At 40.4% G+C, this 22,662-nt stretch overlaps 1 protein-coding gene across 1 annotated transcript; it reads right to left on the bottom strand.

Moving 5' to 3' along the window:
• Nucleotides 1-18,289: 18,289 nt before the first annotated feature.
• LOC145008428 (uncharacterized) lies at nt 18,290-20,700 on the bottom strand. Its single transcript, XM_078967051.1, has 2 exons — nt 19,737-20,700; nt 18,290-19,588 (listed from the first exon to the last, which is right to left on the bottom strand). Exons 1-2 carry the CDS (start codon nt 20,614-20,616, stop codon nt 18,423-18,425), a joined length of 2,046 nt encoding a protein of 681 aa, XP_078823177.1. The 5' UTR covers nt 20,617-20,700; the 3' UTR covers nt 18,290-18,422.
• Between the last annotated feature and the right edge of the window lie 1,962 nt (nt 20,701-22,662).

Raw genomic sequence — 22,662 nt, 5'->3', positions numbered from 1 at the left:
GGCACTGCTTGTACCAATCCTTAATGACAACATACGTACTAGTATATGCAACATCGGAGTAGCGAACACATCAAAAACTGGGGGCAATGTTACGGGTGAGAGTTGAGCCTCACTTAATGCATTGGGTCGTATCGGTCACATTAGTAGTGAACATGATACTTACCTTGGGGTTACTGATAAATATATAGACCCATAAATAGGAAGTATTATTACAACAGTTACAAAGATGATTAAGAGGAGAGTAATTGTTAATGATGAAAATGAAGATTAATATTATCTTATAATATTATAACGATGTATGAAGTAATAACTAGTTGCGAAGATGAATAATGAAGTGTAACAATATGTAAAAGCTTTAAAAAAGAATAACAATTGAGCGTTATTGTGATGACTTTATGATGTATCTGATGTCATGTTATGTGAGTGTTTGAATGCATGTTAAAATGATGTTTTGTTTGACCCATTTGGGATATGTACGCTCCATTATCTTGTACTTATGATTAGCCCACTTAGCATATGCTGACACTTGTTTATTTTCTTGTTGTTTGTATTGCATTAGTATAGGTAGCAAAGTATGATGGCTTGGTGAGGATGAGGTCTTTTGGGTAGTTAAATTTAGTATTTCTTTAGTGATGATATCACTTTGGATATGTCGTTGAGTTTTCACTTACTTTTGATTTTGAAAACTTGTTTTGGGTTTGTTTTGCAAACTTTGATTTTGATGAAGGTTGTTTTTAGCAATAAAGTAACATTGGTGATGTTTTCATAATATTTAAAATAAGAGTTCCGCTAACGTATTTTGTTAAAATAAATATTTTAAATAAAAAGAAAATTTTGGGTGAAAAATCACGATGTTACCGCTTTAAATCCTGTTTTTCATGAACAAACAAAACATTTTGAAATTGATGTTCGTTTTATAAGAGAAAAAAAATTGAAAATGGAATTTTAAAAGTTGTTAAAATTGAGTCTTCTTATCAGAATGCATATATTTTGACAAAGTGTAACTTCGTTGCAACATAATTTTTTTTTCAAATCGTCTTGGTCTTATAAATATGTTTTCTGAAAATTGATCTTTTATGTTAATGATAAGTTTGAGTGGGGGTGTTGAAAGTGTATATCTTGCAAACTTATCATTCTGTATCATTATTATTGTTGGGATGTTTTTGTAAGTTATTAGTATTTGTAGGGTTGGTTGTGTGATTCTTTCACAGGTGTTATACGTCACAGGTTTATCGATCCATGGGTCAATAGAGTCCCCCGGGAATTTATTGTTATTTCAAGGTTCATTTCCTAGTTGAACTCATTTTTTTCACAAGATATTTTCTCTTGTCTCTCATCTCACTTCAATATTAGGGTTTCTATTGTACAAATCATTTGTTCTTGTAAATCAAAGTGTTGAGTGTGATTTTTTGTGAGGTTTTTAGTTGTGTTTGTTTGATGTAAACCATCTGTTTCATAGTGAATGAATTGATGATGTTGGGAATATGTTAAGTTGAAACGTTTAAGCGGCAGATTCGAAATGAATGACCCAAATTCATTTCCTCATCCTCAATTTTTTTTTGTTGTTCTCAATTGAACCCCTCTTCCTCTATCTCTGATCTCTCTCGCTCTTTTTTTTTCTCTCTCTCTTTCTTTCTTTCTTTCTTTCTCTCTCTCTCTCTCTCTCTCTCTCTATATATATATATATATATATATATATATATATATATATATATATATATATATATATATTAGTTTAGTTTATTGTTCCTAAGAAAAACATTTGTGTGTTTCCTTTTAACTAGAATAGATGATGAATTTATTTATGGCGGTGTATCTTTTATTTATTTATTTAAATTGCATCAAGTAAATAGAAAATCTTTCCAATTGTTACCAAAAAGAACAATGTAATATGTTTTTATAATAATAATGCTATATAACCTTAGTAATCGTTTCAATTATATAGTTGGTATAAAGCATTTGCAGGTAACATTTGAACTAAATCAGACAACATTTAGTTAATTTTGATTAAGGTATAGAAAATTAGACAAGAATATACATCATACAATTTATATAGAGGGAAAAAGAGAACCATTTTAATCTCTAAATTGTTTAGTTTTATTAGTTTTGGCACTTTAGCAGCAGGATGACATATGATATACCATTGATTAAACCATTAGATTGTCTGTTTGCACTTCCATTTCTCACATGCTTGTTTTCTCATTTTTTTTTTACATTTTGTGGGTACCCGTGAACCGAATCGTGGTTACCTGCTTTCACATAGTTTGGTTCAGTTCAGTTCGAGTTTTTGTCAAATTCGGTTCAGTTTTGGTTAGTGCACTTAAGGTACCCGTCCCGTGGTCATGGTTTGTAATTTTATTAGTATTCGAGCTAAACCGCCTCATGAACACCTCTAGTTGTTGCACGATGTCTTTGGATATATCTTCTTCGTTCACGTTGTGCAATGCTTGCTTTAAGGTTGTTAACATGTTATTGTAGATAATGATGATGATGAAGACCACATTTTTTTTATAAACTTGTAACAGCCCACAATCCAAGATAAAAATTTTTGTTTTAAAAACAAGAGTTACAACCATCACATTGTTTCAAAAACCATCACATAACAAATATGTCAAGTCATCAGAGTACAATATCAAAAATGCGGATAATAGTGAGGAGTTATGTTGCACCATTAAGGCGAGCCCTTACCTTGGTACCAGAAGTACGTGAAATCATAATTACAAACTGTAAGCAAAAGTTTAGCGAGTTTCTCCAATGTACCACATACCAATCATAAATAAGATAGTGCTATAGGCCAAAGCATAGTCTTACAAGCAATTACCTGCCGATGCACAAATTCCGATCTTACAGACAGTTGCCAGGGGCTAGATCTTGGTCTTTCATACAGTTTCTAGGGGCCAAATCCTGGTCTTTCATACATTTGACAGGGGCCAAATTGTAACGCCCGCAGATCCGGGCTAGTCAATTTAGAGGCAATAGGGGTCAAAAATGACTTTTCGACAAAAGATTATTTAGAATGAATAGTCTTAACCAAGTTTTAGAATATGTCACAAGGTTTCCGTACATATAAAGAACGCCGAAATCCGAGTTATAACGAAGAAGTTATGGCCCGCCGAAGTTTTACGGCAAAACCGGCACGACACCGAAAGACGTAAATAGTGAATTTACGATAGAAGACTTTTTAGCCTTAGCAATCTAAACAAAAGTCGTAGAATATGTTAAACTAAGAGCTTCGATAAAAAGAACGCCCAAATCTGACTTCGTATGAGGAAGTTATGATTTTTCTAAGATTCGGCTTAGCAGTGTACAGCCCGAAACTCGAATTTTAGTTCGAGCGGTTTTTGGCTTACGTGAAATAAATGAGAGTTGAATATCTCATTAATAGGAACTTAATGGTAAAAAGACAGACGAAAACGGAGTCCGTATGAAGGGGTTACGAATTCTTCACGGTCATTTAACAGTCTAAACGCCTCGTACTGTTAAATTTAAGATCGGTCGAGAATTAGCTGACGGAGTCAAAATGAAAGTTGTAGATATTATTTTTACCTATGCGTGGATATAAAGAACGTCAAAAACGGAGGTCGTATGTGAAAGTTACGGATTTTAGAAGTCGGAAGTGTGTTGTGCGAAAATGGGTGATGTGGCACAATCTTGGCCATTGCTTTCTCCCCAAGTCTTGCCACTAGATGGTGACATGTGGCACCAAGTTCAGCCATTTTCACCCTATAAATACCACCTCTCCCACCCTCATTTTCTTCACACCTTTCCAATTCTTTCTTCTCTTTACTTTCTCTCTAGAACCTCTCTCTAGCCCCGAAATCCCCCGAAAAGCCTAGGGAACCTCCCTAGCACGAGGCGGAAGCCCCGGAGTGCTCGAAGGCTCCGAGAAGAAGAGATTTTCAGCTCGGGAACGCTGCTCCAAGCAAAGCCTGGTTTTCTATAAAACCCGCTGTAAGTGAGCTACGCCTACGCTATTTTTAATATAGTTTTTATTTAATTATATTAACGTTATTAAGAACATATAATAAATACTTGGGCTATTATTATGGGTTATATAAGTATTTTTTTAACGCTTATATAATAGTAATAATAGCTAGACTATTAATTAGTCTCGGCGAATAATAGACTAAAATCTATTGGTGATAATACTAGGTTTCGTCGAAGGAAATTATTTTAAAGTAAACGAAGCGCTGTCCGAGTACCGAGTCACCACCTTCTCAGGTGAGTGCATAGTCCCTTTCATGAACATGATTTTAATACAAGTATTGATTGAAGTATTAATTATATGTTTATGTGCGAGTTAATTGATGTTGCTTGAAATTCGTGTTAAAGAACATACCTGATTATATTTGATAATTTAGGATAAAGAGTAGACCTAAATTAAATATGAGGAATATTGGGTAGTATATTCTTACGAGTACAAGTGAGTTAAACTCAGAGAATAGAAGTTAGTATATGCCACTTATCCGGGAGTATGGATTAGACATAGTCATTGTCCCTAGTCCGAGAATATGGATTAGGCATAATCATTCGTCGTTAATCCGAGAGTATGGATTAGCTATTGTCCCTAGTCCGAGAGTATGGATTAGGCATAATCATTCATCTTTAATCCGAGAGTATGGATTAGTCATTCGTCCCTATTCCGAGAGTATGGATTTGGTAAATTCGTTCATTTCTGATCCGAGAGTAGGGAGTAGGTAAAACGACTAATCTTAGGTCCGAGAGTATGGATAGCCTCGTTGCGAGGATCGACGGGGTGGGATAAGAGTTGTTTATATATATGTATGGTGAAATTGTATATTTTGTGAATTTTAAACTATATATATGGTATAACATTGTGGGATTGAAATCCATATGTGCTCACCAGGTTTCCCAACCTGACCCACTCAGTTTATTTATATCACAGGTATTGATATGAAGTGACATTACACTGAGAGATTTAAAGAGATGTAGACCACTAGTGTGAATAATTGTAAGTTCTGTTTATGCTTATGTTCCTGTATTAACGATGACATCCCAAACGTTTTAAAATGAAATAAATACATTTCTTCGAAAATGTTTTAATAACGTATTTACCATGTTTTTCTGGGAACAAATTCCGCAACCTTTTTATAAAATGAAGTACTTTGATTTTTATAAAGCATAAACAAAATCGGTCTTTTCTGGCCGTGATTTTGGGGATGTCACACAAATCCTAGTCTTTCATACACATATCTCACATATAGCTAACAACCTATCTCACAAATAATGGGCCGGCTTTGGTGCCTTCGACCCATTGATATAATGATAAAACTCACCTCACAGGTAGATGGGAAGCTGAACTAACATACGGCTCCGAAACTCACACTACCGATCACCTTTACAATTAAAAACCACCAAAACTCAGACTACCAATCACAATACCTAAAATGCCCCTAAGTCAAACCCTAGTCAAAACCAGGTCAAAGTCAACCGAGTTGACTCAGTTAGTATGCGGGGTGTACTCCTAGTGTATGTGGGGCATACGTTGTAGTTGACCCGAAGACAAGACACTAACCTTGTACGCTCGACTTACCCTTCAGTATGACCTACGTACGTGGCTGCTTGAGAACTGCTTAACCAAGAGCTTAATCCCTTAAGCACCCACGTCCAAACATCAAATATAGGTCACATAAGATGTCCTAAGCCATAAAGTTTCTAACTTTATGGCCTACCATGGCTATTAAGTCCTTAAAACCAAAAAACCCTTAGCCTCTTAACCCATTAAGACCATCTAACACTTGCTTAGGGGAAAACTAGTGACCAAGAACCCAACTTTATGACTTATCAACCCTAAAACCTCTAAAAGGACGACTCAAATGCCTTGGAGTATCTCCTACTCATAAAGGCTAATTTTGGGACCAAAAAGGAAACAACTTAAGCAAAACTAGATCCAAGAGTTCAATCATCAAGTCTGAAACTTTTTACCTCCACAAGGTAGACAATGGGGACTAAATGTTGGATCTAAAGCCTTGAGTGCAACACCACCACTTTAATGTTCTTCTTTCTACTCTTAGAGCTCCAAAAATGCACCAAAATAGCCCCAACAAGCTTCACAAGCACAAACACACTTAGGAAAGTTGTTGTGATGTATGTATGTTGAAATATGAAAGGTAAATGATATTTATATTGGTTAAAAGAGATATATTTAATATTTCAGTATATTTCACTCTGTTAGAAATGTTTAAAAAAAAATTCTAACCATTGGAAAGAGGTAGGACATTAATATATATATATATATATATACATATATATATATATATATATATATATATATATATATATATATATATATATATATATATATATATATATGTAACGACCCAATTTTCATGTCCAAAAATTTCATTTTAAAATATCACTTTAGAAAACATTAATAAATAAAAACATTGTTTGATCACACCATAACACATCGCAACCATGTTTTAAAAGTCAAGCCATACATCCCATCAAATATCAGAGTACAATCCCAGTGAATCTCGTAAATGCGGAAACCGAAGAGTGTGTGTGACATGCTGCTACCGCGCCGGCTCCTTTCCCCTAGCTGAGGAGGTACCTGAAACCAAAACTGAAACCGTAAGCACAAAGCTTAGTGAGCTCCCCCATAATACCCCATACCATACAAGCATTTAACATATAACATGGAATTAGGAGATACGGGCCTCGCCCACACTCGTGAAGATACGGGCCCCGCCCACACTTCACTTTCTGAGAGATACGGGCCCCGCCCACACTCGTGAAGATACGGGCCCCGCCCACACTTCGCTACCTGGGAGATACGGGCCCCGCCCACACTCAACCGCCAACTCATATCATACAAGTATCGCACAGACAACAAGTGTAAACAGTTCTATCATGCTGGTATATAACACAATCAATTCAACTAATAGATACGGGATCGGCCCACACTATAATACTAACGTCTCATCTATACGGGCCGGCCTTGGTGCCTTAGACCCGTTACTACTGGAAGGAAACTCACCTCGAAATAGCTGCTGGTCTGTGTGGGAATTGATCACTTACTACTGCTGCTGCTGCTCCGGAAACTCCCCGGCTGTAATTCCCACAATATACTTAATCATACACTGCTAACTGTCCTTTGGGTAAAAAGACCATTTTACCCCTGGTCTAGCCCTAAGTCAAATCGAAGTCAACTTTTAGTTGACCCAACTCGCCGAGTGGATCTCCACTCGCCGAGTCCCTAGCAAACTATTGTCCTGGGTCCCTGATTCTACTCGTCGAGTTGGGCTATGACTCGATGAGTTCATCTTCTAAACTGTCATTCAACTCCTTCATCCTACTCGCCGAGTTGTATGAACAACTTGTCGAGTTCATCTTCATCCGAAGAACACATATGCTAAGACTCGCCGAGTTGTATGAACAACTCGCCGAGTTTGTTCTTGATCTATGAAGATTGCCTTGGACTCGCCGAGTCAGGGCATTGACTCGCCGAGTCCTATCATGAGTGAGTTCAGCTTTCAACTCACCGAGTCACCCCCTGTGACTCACGGTTCAAATCGATACATCTTAAAGGGACCAGTTCAGTGACTCGCGACCAGACTCGTCGAGTCACATATATGACTCGCCGAGTCGCAGCCATGCATCCATCAAATACACCGATTTGCTCGATTCCAGTCCATGCTATTCACAGATCTGGGCTTCTAGGACACAATTCACACGTAAAGTTTCCAACTTTACGTGTAGATATTCACCAATATGGATTTTAAGGCTCAAAGTGCACCAAAAGAGGTAGATCTAGGGCTTTCATGCAATATGACCCCATAAAGGCAATAGATCCAAGCTCCAGGGACTAAATCATGCCTAGATCTAAAGGCTAACAACTTATTATCACCCACAAAGCACAAACAAGCTTGGGGAAGAGCCCAAGAAGGACTCCAATGAAGCAAAAAGGGATTACAAGCTTGAAAACAGAGGGGAAACGAGCTATACCTCAAGGAATATTTGAAATGACACAAAGATGCCTGATCTCCTTCTCCTCTTCTTGATCTACACCTCTTTCTCCTCAAAACCTTCAAGAACACACCAAGAGCACTTCAATCTCTCAAGGAAATAAGGGAAAAACGATGTTGGGGAGTTCTGGGGGTGAATGGGGACGAGTTGGGGCGGAATGAGGGTTTAAATAGGGTGCAAACCCTTGAAACTTAGGGTTTCATCCAGCAGCGGTGACTCGCCGAGTCGCCCACTTAAACGTGTCCTGAGTCTCGTCCCTACTCGGCGACTCGGACCTTATGACTCGCCGAGTCCAAGGCTAAAATAGGGCAATGCTCAAATAAAATTCACATACCGGAAACCAGGTGCTACAAATCTCCCCCACTTATTTTAGACTTCGTCCTCGAAGTCTCCTGCCCGGTCCTGAAATAGCTTGGGGTAATGCTCCATCATCTCGTCCATCGGTTCCCAAGTCCATTCCGAACCCTTGCGGTGCTGGCATTGCACCTTTACTAGTTCTACCCTCTTGTTTCTCAAAGCCTTTGTCTTTCTGTCAAGTATTGCGACTGGGCGCTCAATGTAATTCAAGCTGTCATCAACCTGAATATCCTCCAATGGTACTACTGCTGAATCGTCCACCAGGCACTTCCGCAGCTGCGAAACATGAAAGGTGCTGTGGATTTGACTGAGCTCGGCTGGCAGGTCCAGCCTATACGCCACCTTGCCCACCCGGGCTGCAACTCTGAATGGCCCGATGAATCTTGGGCCCAACTTGCCCCGCTTCCTGAATCGAATGACACCTTTCCAAGGCGACACTTTCAGGAGAACCATATCCCCGACTTGGAACTCCAAGTCGGATCGACGCCTATCGGCGTAGCTTTTCTGCCGACTCTGTGCAGTCTGAAGTCTGCTCCGAACCTGCTGGATCCTCTCGGTCGTCTCTAGCACCACCTTGGTGCTTCCCATGACTCTCTGGCCAACTTCACCCCAACATATCGGGGTTCTGCACTTCCGCCCATACAACATCTCGAACGGTGGTCGGTCAATACTCGCGTGATAGCTGTTGTTGTAGGAGAACTCAACCAAGGGAAGATAGGTATCCCAGCTACCACCGAAATCCAACACACACGCCCGCAACATGTCCTCCAAAGTCTGGATGGTCCGCTCACTCTGACCATCTGTCTGCGGGTGAAAGGCAGTGCTGAAATGCAGACGAGTGCCCAACTCGTCATGGAATTTCTTCCAAAATCTGGAAGTAAAACGCACATCCCTGTCCGAGATTACCGATACTGGCACTCCATGTCGTGCCACAATCTCCCTGATATAGATGTCGGCCAATTTTTCGGCCGATATGCTCTCCTGGATTGGAATAAAGTGAGCACTCTTGGTCAATCTATCCACGATGACCCAAATCGAATCCACTCCACGTGCGGTCCTGGGAAGCTTTGTGATAAAATCCATCGTGATATCTTCCCATTTCCACATTGGGATGTCCAACGGCTGCATCTTGCCATGCGGTCTCTGATGTTCGGCCTTGACCTTCCTGCAGGTCAAACACCGCTCGACGTACCATGCCACATCCCGCTTCATGCAAGGCCACCAGTAATCCGGACGAAGATCCCTATACATCTTCGTCGCCCCGGGATGAATAGAAAATCGGGACTTGTGCGCCTCCTCCATCAAAATCTGACGCACGCCACCGTGATACGGCACCCACACCCTACGGTGTAGTGTCAAAAGTCCTCTGCCATCATAATCAAAGGAGGAAACCTAACCCACCACACGCTCGCTCTTCCGATGCTCCTCCTTGATAGCCTCCTGTTGAGCCTCCCGAATATGCTCCAATAGGGGAGTCACCACGGTCATCCTCAAGCAAACGTCCCTGATCGGCACCGTCTTGCGGCTAAGCGCATCGGCCACCACATTGGCCTTCCCCGGGTGGTAAAGGATCTCGCAATCATAATCCTTCACCACGTCCAACCACCGCCGCTGCCTCATATTCAGATTCGACTGGTCCATAAGGTACCTCAAACTCTTGTGGCCCGTGTAGATGGTACACCGAACCCCGTAGAGGTAATGTCGCCAAATCTTGAGGGCAAAGACCACCGCCCCCAACTCCAAATCGTGCGTCGGGTAGTTCGCCTCGTGAGGCTTGAGCTGCCGCGAAGCGTAGGCAATGACATGCCCCCTCTGCATTAGAACTGCGCCCAACCCCAAAATGGACGCATCGCAGTAAACCACAAAATCCTCTACGCCCTCAGGCAGGGCTAGGATCGGCGCCTCACACAATTTCTGTCTCAGCATCTCAAACGCAGCCTGCTGCTCGGGTCCCCACCGAAAGACCACGACTTTCTTCGTCAGTCGTGTCAGGGGTACGGCTATCTTGGAGAAATCTTGGATAAATCTCCGATAGTAGCCTGCCAATCCCAGGAAGCTCCGAATCTCAGATGGAGACTTCGGGACCTCCCATCTCATCACGGCCTCGACCTTGGCCGGATCAACCAGAATCCCGTTCTGGTTGACGAGGTGCCCAAGGAATTGCACCTCGCGCAACCAAAACTCACACTTGGAGAACTTGGCATACAAGCTCTCCCTCCTCAGGGTCTCCAATACCTCCCTCAGATGCTCCTCGTGTTCCTCCCGAGTCTTGGAATAGACCAAGATATCATCGATAAAGACTATCACAGACCGATCCAGCATCGGTCTACACACGCGGTTCATGAGGTCCATGAACGCGGCAGGAGCATTGGTGAGCCCAAACGGCATCACCACGAACTCGTAATGACCATAGCGCGTCCGAAACGCGGTCTTCTGCATATCCTCCTCCCTGACCCTCATCTGATGATAGCCCGAACGCAAGTCAATCTTGGAGAACCAAGATGCTCCCTGAAGCTGGTCAAATAGGTCATCAATCCTCGGAAGCGGGTATCGGTTCTTCACCGTTACCTTGTTCAGCTCCCGATAATCTATACACATCCGGTGCGACTTGTCCTTCTTCCTTACAAACAGAATCGAGGATCCCCAGGGTGAACTGCTCGGACGAATAAATCCCTTGTCTAGCAGCTCCTGCAGCTGCGTAGACAACTCCTGCATCTCGGGAGGAGCCAACCGATACGGTGCTTTGGCTATCGGAGCCGCACCAGGAATGAGGTCAATCCTGAACTCCACCTGTCGCTCCGGAGGTATCCCAGGTAGTTCCTCCGGGAAAACATCTGCAAAATCTCGAACCACCGGGACCTCGCTCATGGTCGCCTTACCCGCCTCCCGCGTATCCATCACATACGCGACATATCCCGCGCATCCCTGCTGAAGGTAGCGCCTAGCCCTCGCTGCTGAACATACAGTGGGTCCACACTGCGGCCGTTCGCCATGAATCACTAACTCTCCCCCGCTTGGGGTCCTGACTTGCACTAGCTGCTGCGCGCAATCTATCACTGCCCCATTAGGGCACAACCAATCCATACCAATAATCACCTTGTTCCCACGCAACGGGATGGGAACCAAGTCTACCAGGTAACGCTCCTCAAACAGTCGCAGAACACAATCTCGAAACACCATCGATGCTCGCACCGATCGATCGTCAGCACTCTCTACCTCTAACGGGCAATCTAACTCGCCTGAAGTCTCATGAAATCTCTTGCTAAGAGCAAGAGAAACGAACGATCGGGATGCACCCGAGTCGAACAATACCTGAACCGGGATGCCGTTCACATGGAACGATCCTAATACACATGTATACACACAGAGCACTTATCAATACCATAACATCATAAAACAAAAGATAGAAGGAAAGAATCATACCCGTCACCACATCGGGCGCGGCGCGTGCCTCCTCGGCAATCAACTGAAATGCCCGACTCCTCACCACTGGAGCCTCTGCCTTGCCCTGCCGACCATCCGTGATCCGCAGGGTCGCTGGAGCCGGCGCCTTCACTGGCGCTGTAACTGACAACTGGGGGCAATTGGCCTTCTTGTGGCCCCTCTGGTTGCAGTGAAAACACAACAACTCGGATGTCTGAATAGCTGAAACTGGACCAGTACAATCCCTGCTAAAGTTCCCTGTCTTGCCGCACTTGTAGCAGCCTCCTGATCCCATCCTACATATCCCCACGTGCGTCCTGCCGCATTTCCCGCAACGGCTCGATCCTGAATGACCTTTCGGTCTACCGTCTGATCCCTTGGGCTTCTTCCCCGAAGCCCCTCCTGCCTGACCGTCCTTTAGTTTCCGTTTCCGGATGTGCTCCAAATCTATCTCCCTCTCCCTAGTCCTAGCAATCATAGAGTCCAGGGTAGGGCAAGCCGAAAAGCTAACATGCTCCCGGATGTTAGCATATCATGGTAACGAGTCCTCCTCATATCCTTGTCACCGGCATACTGGGGCACCAATAAAGCCCTCTCCCGGAACTTGGCGGTGATCTCCGCCACAGTCTCCGTCATCTGCCTCATGTCTAGAAACTCCCTGGCCAGCTGCTGAAGCTCGACCGCCGATGCAAACTCTGCCCTGAACCTAGTCACAAAGTCCGATCAAGTCATTGCCTCGATAGCCGAGGCTCCCAACGAGTCACCCACTGACTCCCACCAATCCCGGGCTCGGTCCCGTAAACACCCCGCTGCGTACCTCACCTTCGACCCCTCGGGGCAGAAGCTAGTCAACTGGGCAGACTCGATATCCGCAATCCACCGCCTGGCGACAATGGGGTCCTTCACCCCATGGAAATCCGGCGCACCACTGCCCCTGAAGTCCTTGAAGGACAGTGTGCGAGATCCTGACTGGCTAGAGGCTAAATCGCTCCTGAATGCCCGTAGGCGATCCTCCATCAACTCCATGATCCTTTCCTTGATCGACCCAAAGAGGATGGGGGTCGACTCAAGGATGCCCCTGGTGATCTCCGACGTGATGAACTCACGTAGCCTCTCATCAATCGGCTCGGTGCCTGATCCCGAACCTGACCCCTCTCCTGAACCGCCATCTGTCGGTCTCGGTCGAAGTACCACCATTCTGCAAGACATCATAATAATCATTAGTGATACTACTACTTTCTGAGGGATCTCAACTACTTACAGGTTCCTTGGTCTCATCTTGGACTTCCTCGGCTCGGGTACGGATCCTCTGCTTTCAGTAGTACGGGCCCATACTACCTTCCACATCTATCCGTACCTTCTCCGAGGAATTCCTCGACTTCACCATATCCCCTTTACTACTGCTACTCTCTGCTATTCTCATCCTAGGCTTGCCCTAGGGAAAACTCAAGTTCAACATGACTGGTCCTCAGCTGCTGTAGGTCTCCTCATAATGCCAGTTAGCCACCACCTAAACACCATCACATGTGATGAGGATTAGATAATCCTTCAAGTAAAAGATCCGTCCCTACAATGGTTGGACTCAAACAAGAGCTGCGCAATAGGGCCAGTTCCAGTACTTTGGGATTATTCAAACCTGGTTACATGTGGTGTGACGTGTTCACCTAGTGGCTAACTCCCATTGCTCAGAACCCCACCAAGCACGAAGCAAGCAGCATTCGGATAAGGGGAAACAGACTCAAGCCAAAACTATTCTTATAACAAGAAACGGCACTAGCATAGGATGCTAAGCTCATACTATCAGGCATAACCTAAACAGGCTATCCTACTGCTGTCTACTCAATTCTAGCATGCAATACTCATAAAGCTGTAACACATAAGCAGGCACATAAGGCATCACTCCTAGATCCTTAGCCCTATTCTAGCATGCGGTTCTACGTAAGCTGATAAACATAACATAAACTTGTATAGGTACTATGGGGAATACTTACATGAGCTCGGCCGGTCGCGCACGTCACCCACTTCGCTCTTTCTTATGACTCTTTTCCGAGTTTTAGAGAACATTTTCTTTTGGAAAATCTTTCAATCCCTCGATTTGAGTTCAGACACTCCCGAAGGCGTGTCCGAATCCCTCAAACCAGGGCTCTGATACCAACTTGTAATGACCCAATTTTCATGTCCAAAAATTTCATTTTAAAATATCACTTTAGAAAACATTAATAAATAAAAACATTGTTTGATCACACCATAACACATCGCAACCATGTTTTAAAAGTCAAGCCATACATCCCATCAAATATCAGAGTACAATCTCAGTGAATCTCGTAAATGCGGAAACCGAAGAGTGTGTGTATGACATGCTGCTACCGCGCCGGCTCCTTTCCCCTAGCTGAGGAGGTACCTGAAACCAAAACTGAAACCGTAAGCACAAAGCTTAGTGAGCTCCCCCATAATACCCCATACCATACAAGCATTTAACATATAACATGGAATTAGGAGATACGGGCCTCGCCCACACTCGTGAAGATACGGGCCCCGCCCACACTTCACTTTCTGAGAGATACGGGCCCTGCCCACACTTCGCTACCTGGGAGATACGGGCCTAGCCCACACTCCATTCTCGGAGAGATACGAGCCCCGCCCACACTCAACCGCCAACTCATATCATACAAGTATCGCACAGACAACAAGTGTAAACAGTTCTATCATGCTGGTATATAACACAATCAATTCAACTAATAGATACGGGCTCGGCCCACACTATAATACTAACGTCTCATCTATATGGGCCGGCCTTGGTGCCTTAGACCCGTTACTACTGGAAGGAAACTCACCTCGAAATAGCTGCTGGTCTGTGTGGGAATTGATCACCTACTACTGCTGCTGCTGCTCCGGAAACTCCCCGGCTGTAATTCCCACAATATACTTAATCATACACTGCTAACTGTCCTTTGGGTAAAAAGACCATTTTACCCCTGGTCTAGCCCTAAGTCAAATCGAAGTCAACTTTTAGTTGACCCAACTCGCCGAGTGGATCTCCACTCGCCGAGTCCCTAGCAAACTATTGTCCTGGGTCCCTGATTCTACTTGTCGAGTTGGGCTATGACTCGACGAGTTCATCTTCTAAACTGTCATTCAACTCCTTCATCCTACTCGCCGAGTTGTATGAACAACTCGTCGAGTTCATCTTCATCCGAAGAACACATATGCTAAGACTCGCCGAGTTTGTTCTTGATCTATGAAGATTGCCTTGGACTCGCTGAGTCAGGGCATTGACTCGCCGAGTCCTATCATGAGTGAGTTCAGCTTTCAACTCACCGAGTCACCCCCTGTGACTCACGGCTCAACTCGATACATCTTAAAGGGACCAGTTCAGTGACTCGCGACCAGACTCGTCGAGTCATATATATGACTCGCCGAGTCGCAACCATGCATCCATCAAATACACCGATTTACTCGATTCCAGTCCATGCCATTCACAGATCTGGGCTTCTAGGACACAATTCACACGTAAAGTTTCCAACTTTACGTGTAGATATTCACCAATATGGATTTTAAGGCTCAAAATGCACCAAAAGAGGTAGATCTAGGGCTTTCATGCAATATGACCCCATAAAGGCAATAGATCCAAGCTCCAGGGACTAAATCATGCCTAGATCTAAAGGCTAACAACTTATTATCACCCACAAAGCACAAACAAGCTTGGGGAAGAGCCCAAGAAGGACTCCAATGAAGCAAAAAGGGATTACAAGCTTGAAAACAGAGGGGAAACGAGCTAGACCTCAAGGAATATGTTGAAATGACACAAAGATGCCTGATCTCTTTCTCCTCTTCTTGATCTACACCTCTTTCTCCTCAAAACCTTCAAGAACACACCAAGAGCACTTCAATCTCTCAAGGAAATAAGGGAAAACGATGTTGGGGAGTTCTGGGGGTGAATGGGGACGAGTTGGGGCGGAATGAGGGTTTAAATAGGGTGCAAACCCTTGAAACTTAGGGTTTCATCCAGCAGCAGTGACTCGCCGAGTCCAGGATATGGACTTGCCGAGTCGCCCACTTAAACGTGTCCTGAGTCTCGTCCCTACTCGGCGAGTCGGACCTTATGACTCGCCGAGTCCAAGGCTAAAATAGGGCAATGCTCAAATAAAATTCACATACCGGAAACCAGGTGCTACAATATATATATATATATATATATATATATATATATATATATATATATATATATATATATATATATATATATATATATATATATATATATATATATATATATATATATATGGTTAGGTTTATGTGAGACGACCTAATTTTGTGAGATTGTGAGACACAATCCTAGCAACTCATTTGGTAAATAAAAAAATATTTTTAAAATGCAAAATAATTGAAAATTTTTGGAAAAAAAATCAAATATTATTTTTGGAATTTATATTTTCCAAAAAATAAAAATACCAAAATAAATAAAAAATAATTAAATAAAATTTATTTTTTTTACATGTTTTAATAGAATATTAGAATATTCTACATATCTGATAAATCTATTAGAATATTCTAACATTCTAAAAATTACATTAGAATATTTACAATGTAATATTCTATTAGAATATTTCACGTATTTAAAAAAAAAAAAACGGTAAGTTTTTTTTATTTTTTTAGGTAATTAAAGTGACGAAAATAATAATTAAAAAAAGAATTTTCGGATTTTTCCTTTTATTTTGCATTTTAAATTTATTTTTAGATTTGGTCTCACGATCTCACACACAGAGAGAAATATCCGACATCCAATAGAGAGAGAGAAAGAGAGAGAGAGAGAGAGAGAGAGAGAGAGAGAGAGAGAGAGAGAGGTATCGCACCACTCTTACCTTTCACCTACCCCGCACTGATGGTGTAGTGTAGACGGTTGTGGTTCCCTTTCTTTCACTCTTTTCTGCACCGTACTTTTCGGTTTTAAAAAATATTTTAATGGGTTAAGATGGAAATTAGAATTGTTATCATTATATAAGTAGTGATCTCCTGATTTTTTTTATTTCCAAAACCACCCTCACATCAATATACATTTCCCTCTTTATTTTCTTAATCGACAAATTTCTTGCACTATCATTTGTTTTTTTATAATCGACAAATTTCTTGAACTATCATTTTTTTTTTTAACTGAATTATAGAAAGACCGACAAGATTTGAACCAAAGTTTGGAAAATCTTTCTATAAGTACTCTCGATGAATGCTTTTCATTATGGTATAAGGATGGCCAAATATATAATTTTTCAACAAAAAAAAAATAATAATAATAAAAATCCACTCATATCCAATTGATAAATTGTTGGTAATTTATAACTTTTGTTTGTAATTGTTTAATTCAATATTCTAAAGTTATATTCATGATATAAACATTGTACACTTATATTTTATCATGTTATTTCAAATTTATACAAAAATTTAAAATTATTTAATGTGATATTGTACACTTATATTTTATAACAATTACTAAATAAATTGAAACATTGTTATTTGTTACTTTTAAGCATGAGGGCTAGATGCATATTATTTTAGCAAACAATTTATCAATTCAGATTTCATAATCAAAATCAATTCAGTGCATTTTATAAATTCAATACTTAACATACATCCCAAAAAAATGTGTAAATTCTACTTTTTTTCAATTTCTTTGACTAACTTTTCAGCTTGAGTAAATTACACGAATGCTCTTATGGTTTAGGGTAATTTGCGCGTTTGGTCCTTAATTTATTTTTTAACTTAGAAGGTCCCTACTTTTTGTTTTTGTTATATGCTTGGTCCCTGTATTACCTAAAAAAAAAAATACTATTTTGACATTGATTTTTTAATTTATTTAAATAATCACACCCCAACCCCACTCATCTCACCTTACCTTACCTATACTACCATTTTTCCCTATTTAAATAATAGTATGTTTAGGTAAGACACAGACCAAACGCGTAATAAAAACAAATAGTAGGGACCAAGCACGTAACAAAAACAAATAGTAGGGACCTTCCGAGTTAAAAAAATAAGTTAGAGACCAAACATACCAATTACCCCAAACCATACAGACCATTCATGTAATTTATTCTTTCAGCTTTGAACAAAACATCATTTATTTTGTCAATTTGCTAGGAGTGACTAGTGAGCACAAGTCGGTTCAATTTATTAATGTTTAGTAAACAGATATAGTTTGGTTTTTGTCCCGAAAAAGCCATTTGAGTTGGGGTTTTAGGCCGTTAAGTGTTTTGATTTTCAATGAATAAATTATGGCATCAAAAATTAGATCATAGGACAGATATGATCTAACGTTCATATCTAACTTAAGAAAATGATAGACTAAAGATAAATATGAGTTTGACAGTTGACAGTGGTAAACATATGATTAAATCACGAGGGATGAACAAAAATATGTTTGAATCACTAGGGATGAACAAAAAAATTGCAAGAATCAATGCATGCGTTAAATTCCATTTTGTTATTGTATTATCTTATGAATAAAAGAGACAGATACAAGATAGAGTAATTTCAATTACAAACCATTTTTTTATTGTATTATCTTACACATAAAGGAGAGAGATACAAAAAAGAGTAATTTCAATTACAAACCAATGTTGTAGGGAAAGCAAAAGCTTCATATATGGTGGCTCAAATGCTTACAATTTACAACAGTCATAATCAATGGCAAACGTACATTCAAGACATTTAAAGATCATTTTGTATTGTAATAACTCAAAACAACGACTACATCGATCATCTAACTCAAGACCTTGAGCAAATGAGAGAGGGTGTAGGTGTTGACGGGTGTTATGAGTGCCTCCAAACTTTATATTAACAAAATAATAAGTGCTTCTGGAATGGAAATTATAGGTTTCTGTTTCGCAATTAACTATTAGAGGAGCACAAGCCGTATGTATGGATTGAACACAATCTTTGCAATGATAGAAAGATGCATTAGGATTCAAATCCTGTTCACAAATTTCACAAAAGTATTCACTCTTATGGTTCTCAATTGGGAGGTAACTTAGGTGTATGGGATGCTTGTCATGCTTGTGCCTGGTTGTTTCGGCTAATAACAAAGCACATTGGGGATGCATATAAATATCACAAGCTTTGCAGCCGAACAAAATTGGACGAATTTCATAATGAACATGATCATCATCGAAAGGTAGGCGACATATATGACACCTATCAACACCAAATATCTTTTGAACTAATGAAAGTATGTGATTTGGGTGAGCTTTATGTGTGATTTCTTTAGGTATAAGCCCACATGAAACATCAACAAAGTATTTGCATTCAACACAACCATACGCAAATCCGTTGCAAGGCAGATCACAAACAACACAATGGAACACACCGAAAAAGAAAGGAAGATTGTTTGAGTAGATGAGATGTAGGGTATGTTGTGGGTGATCTGGGTGGTTTTGTATTTCTTGGGGGAGTCGAGTGCACCACTCATGGAGAGCAAAGTCATTGCAACTCTCGTTAGGGCATTTGTAAAAAGGCATGGTGGACATGATTGGTTTGAGACATCCGTTGCATAACAGTTGGGTCTTTTTCATTGGGTCATGACACTTTATTAATAACAAAGAATTTGAGGAGGAGGAGGAGGAGGAGGTTTGCCCGTGATCAACATCAACTAGAATGAGAGGGTGTTGATGACTTATGTGTTTTAGGTTTACCTCATAACTACTTGTTCCGCTTTCTTCTTGGAAAAATAAGGAGTGTTTAGGTAGGCTGTATGTTTCATCGGGGAATGGGAGACGAAGGAGATCAGGATGGTCAACATCTTCAAAATTTTTAATGGTTTTGCCAAAATCTAATAGAAATAACAAGGCTGGTTAGTATACCTATACATATACCTATACCTTATAGATAGATAGATAGATAGATATTCATCTACTAACTGGGTCTAGTTAAGAGTGAATAATAATGAAACAAAAGCAATCATAAAAGAACTTATTTACCTGCAGACAAGAAGATGGACATGAACGGCTCTGTTCTTGATGTTGCGCAATCTAGATGGGCATAATACATACATTTATCGCATTTGTATATCCAAAGATATGCCTCCTTGTTACCGAAAAAATAACCACCACATACTCTGCATCTGGGAAAATGCTTAGCTAGTTGATCTGGGAATGAATATGAAATGGTGAGGGGATGAGTATGATGAAAAGCACCATCTGTTCTGTCTTGGATTAACAATTTTTCTGGTAGGAAAGCACAATCACTGTGTATGGTGAAGTTGGTACAAGTGGTACTACATTGATAGAACATCCCTTCATGTCTTCTCCCACAAGCCTGGCAGTAGCACAAAATGGGTTGAGAGATTGCACAAATTAATGCGTGTGGGTGGCACGGATGATGGATGATTCGTTTTCCTACTTCCACAGCACACTTGAGATCAATGTAAAAAGAACATTCATCACATTTATAAAAAATTGCATCATCTGTGTGCCTTTGGTTACAAACATCACATGTCCAAGAATAATTCGTCTCATAACGCTGGATAAGAGGGTGTTGGTGCAATGCATGGTCTAACCTTGGGGACGGTTCAGCACAGAATTTGTGAAGTGAGAAACGACATTCACATGATGATGATGATGATGATGATGATGAATCACCTCCCATACATTTGTAGTAGTACATGTGGTACATGCTGATTACTTGGCCACACCTGTCACATGCAACTTCAGAAAAGTCCTCTTTCTTAACCAGATCACCACCACCCTCATCAACATCATCATCTTCTTCTTCTTTTTCCTCTTCTTCTTCTTCGTAGGGTGGATATTCTAGCCGCAAATCAACGAGCTTTAGGGGATGCTCATGTTCCAATACATTCATTTTACTTATATTTCTCTCTTTACAATAATGATGTGTTAGACTCCATCTTATTTATAATAAGGAAAGTGAATATACGTGTGGCAATTTCACAAAACCAAGCAGGCCCTTTTTTTTCTTAGACACTCTAATGTGGGACATATTTTCTCGAATTTCTTCATTATTGTGTATTTGGTTCCATGTTTTGTTCTTTTTTTTTTTTTTTTTTTTTTTTTTTTTTTTTTTTTTTTTGGTTTAATAAGTAAGGAATAAACACAATTGAAATACACAAAGCATAATTCTTTTCCTTTTTCTTTTTCTTTAGCTTTAGTACCACCTCTCTAACAAGTAAGGAATAAGCTAGTGAAAAAAATTAAGTTGTGTATTAGCCTTGTTTTATTAGTTGGTATACAGAGGTTAGAGTTGATTCATGTGATATGATTGAGTTTAAAAGCAGCCCGAAGTCAGTTGGTGGAGTTGACTGTTCAAAGATCTCATATGGAGTCGTTTTCCTTTGATCCACATAACAAAAAATATATATATGAACTTGAAAAAAAAATCAAAATGCAAATGATTCTCATAACTCAAGGTGTTAAGAAAGTTGTAGCAATATTTATTTTCTAAGGTCTCGTAAAATATGCAAGCAAGCAAGCAGAAAAATTAGAAAATAAAACTAACTACCAATAAACTCCAGGCCTCGAAATGTTTAATTTTCTTCTATACCTATCAATCACTATGGTATAGTATAGACTACTCAGGTTGAATCAATCACCTTGAAATTTGCTTTTGCATTACAAATTTACAATTATATAATTAGTTACAAAATTCAACTTCAAACAAATAACTCTGCATGGAGGTGACACTCAATCCACCAGATAAGATTCATTGAGGCTGACTAGATATAGCATATATTTGCCATCTATACATATACCATTAACTACTCACCAAAATAACAAGTATATATTTATCATAACTGAAGAAACTACAATGTGAAAGTACTTACCATATGCTTATAGTAGCCTTGTTGTTCAAATTTTGGTTTTTGTAGAAAACATATATATAAATTATTAAAATAACATGTACAAATGCATAGAAGATGTCTCAAAAGTCAAAATAATGAGGATAGTTAATCTATCTCTATGAATTAAAATAAGAGCTCAGATAAGTAAAACCTTAGATTTAGTTTTGTGCATCTTGTTTATCTATAAAAAGATTATGTTTATTTGATGATATTAAAGAAACTTGTTGAAATACAGATTAAGGAGATGATATTCACATTTCATGAATTCAAAGGTGTACGGAAATATGGGCAAGAAAGTGGTTAATTACCTATCATTTGCATGCTTCCCTTTAAAATCAACAACTTTTATAAGCATATTATCCTCCCTTTGGTCCATTGTTTGGGCCGGTTGACTTGCTTTATTTGCATTTGACTATGTAAATACAACACCAACCTCGTTCATGGTCCTTATGGATTCATTGGGCTGAGTTTTGGTACAATTCAACAGGCGAATCTCCATTTGAAGCAGTCTATGGGTGGAAACCCCCATCTGTCATACATACAGTTCATTCTATGGGAAATACGAGTCCAGGCGGTTTTGGAAGAAACCATTTTACACCTCCTGAGTTAGATTGATTTGCAGGCTAATGACATAATTACCCCTGTTGCAATTTTGGCTACCATAACAGTAAAAGAGCATGGAAGTGAATGCGAGCCATGGTTGATTCAATGGAAAGATGGACAATCAGAAGAAGCAACATGGGAAGATGCATTGACCATCAAGAGCCAATTTCCCAAATCAAGTCTTGAGGACAAGACTTTGTCGGAAGGGGGGAGTAATGATGCAAATTCATACTTGGGTAGCCACGATGTTAATATACCAAGGATCTGGAAAGTATATTCCAGAAGGGTAAAAGGTTCAAGTGAGAAAAGTGGCTGATTAGTTGGAGGAGTAAGAATAAATAGAGCAGGAGGATTTTGTTAGTGGTCATTCTGCTATTTTGTGTGCATGCTTGTGTGCTGGCTCCACACTTTTGTGTGTGTGAGAGAGAGGGACGTTTTCCCTGTTT

The sequence above is a fragment of the Lactuca saligna genome, chromosome 8 (assembly GCF_052625555.1).
Source record: "Lactuca saligna cultivar CGN05327 chromosome 8, ASM5262555v1, whole genome shotgun sequence".
In the NCBI taxonomy this organism is placed as follows: domain Eukaryota; kingdom Viridiplantae; phylum Streptophyta; class Magnoliopsida; order Asterales; family Asteraceae; genus Lactuca; species Lactuca saligna.
Note: the sequence above shows the minus strand (reverse complement) of the source record. Positions and strands in the feature narration are given on the sequence as shown.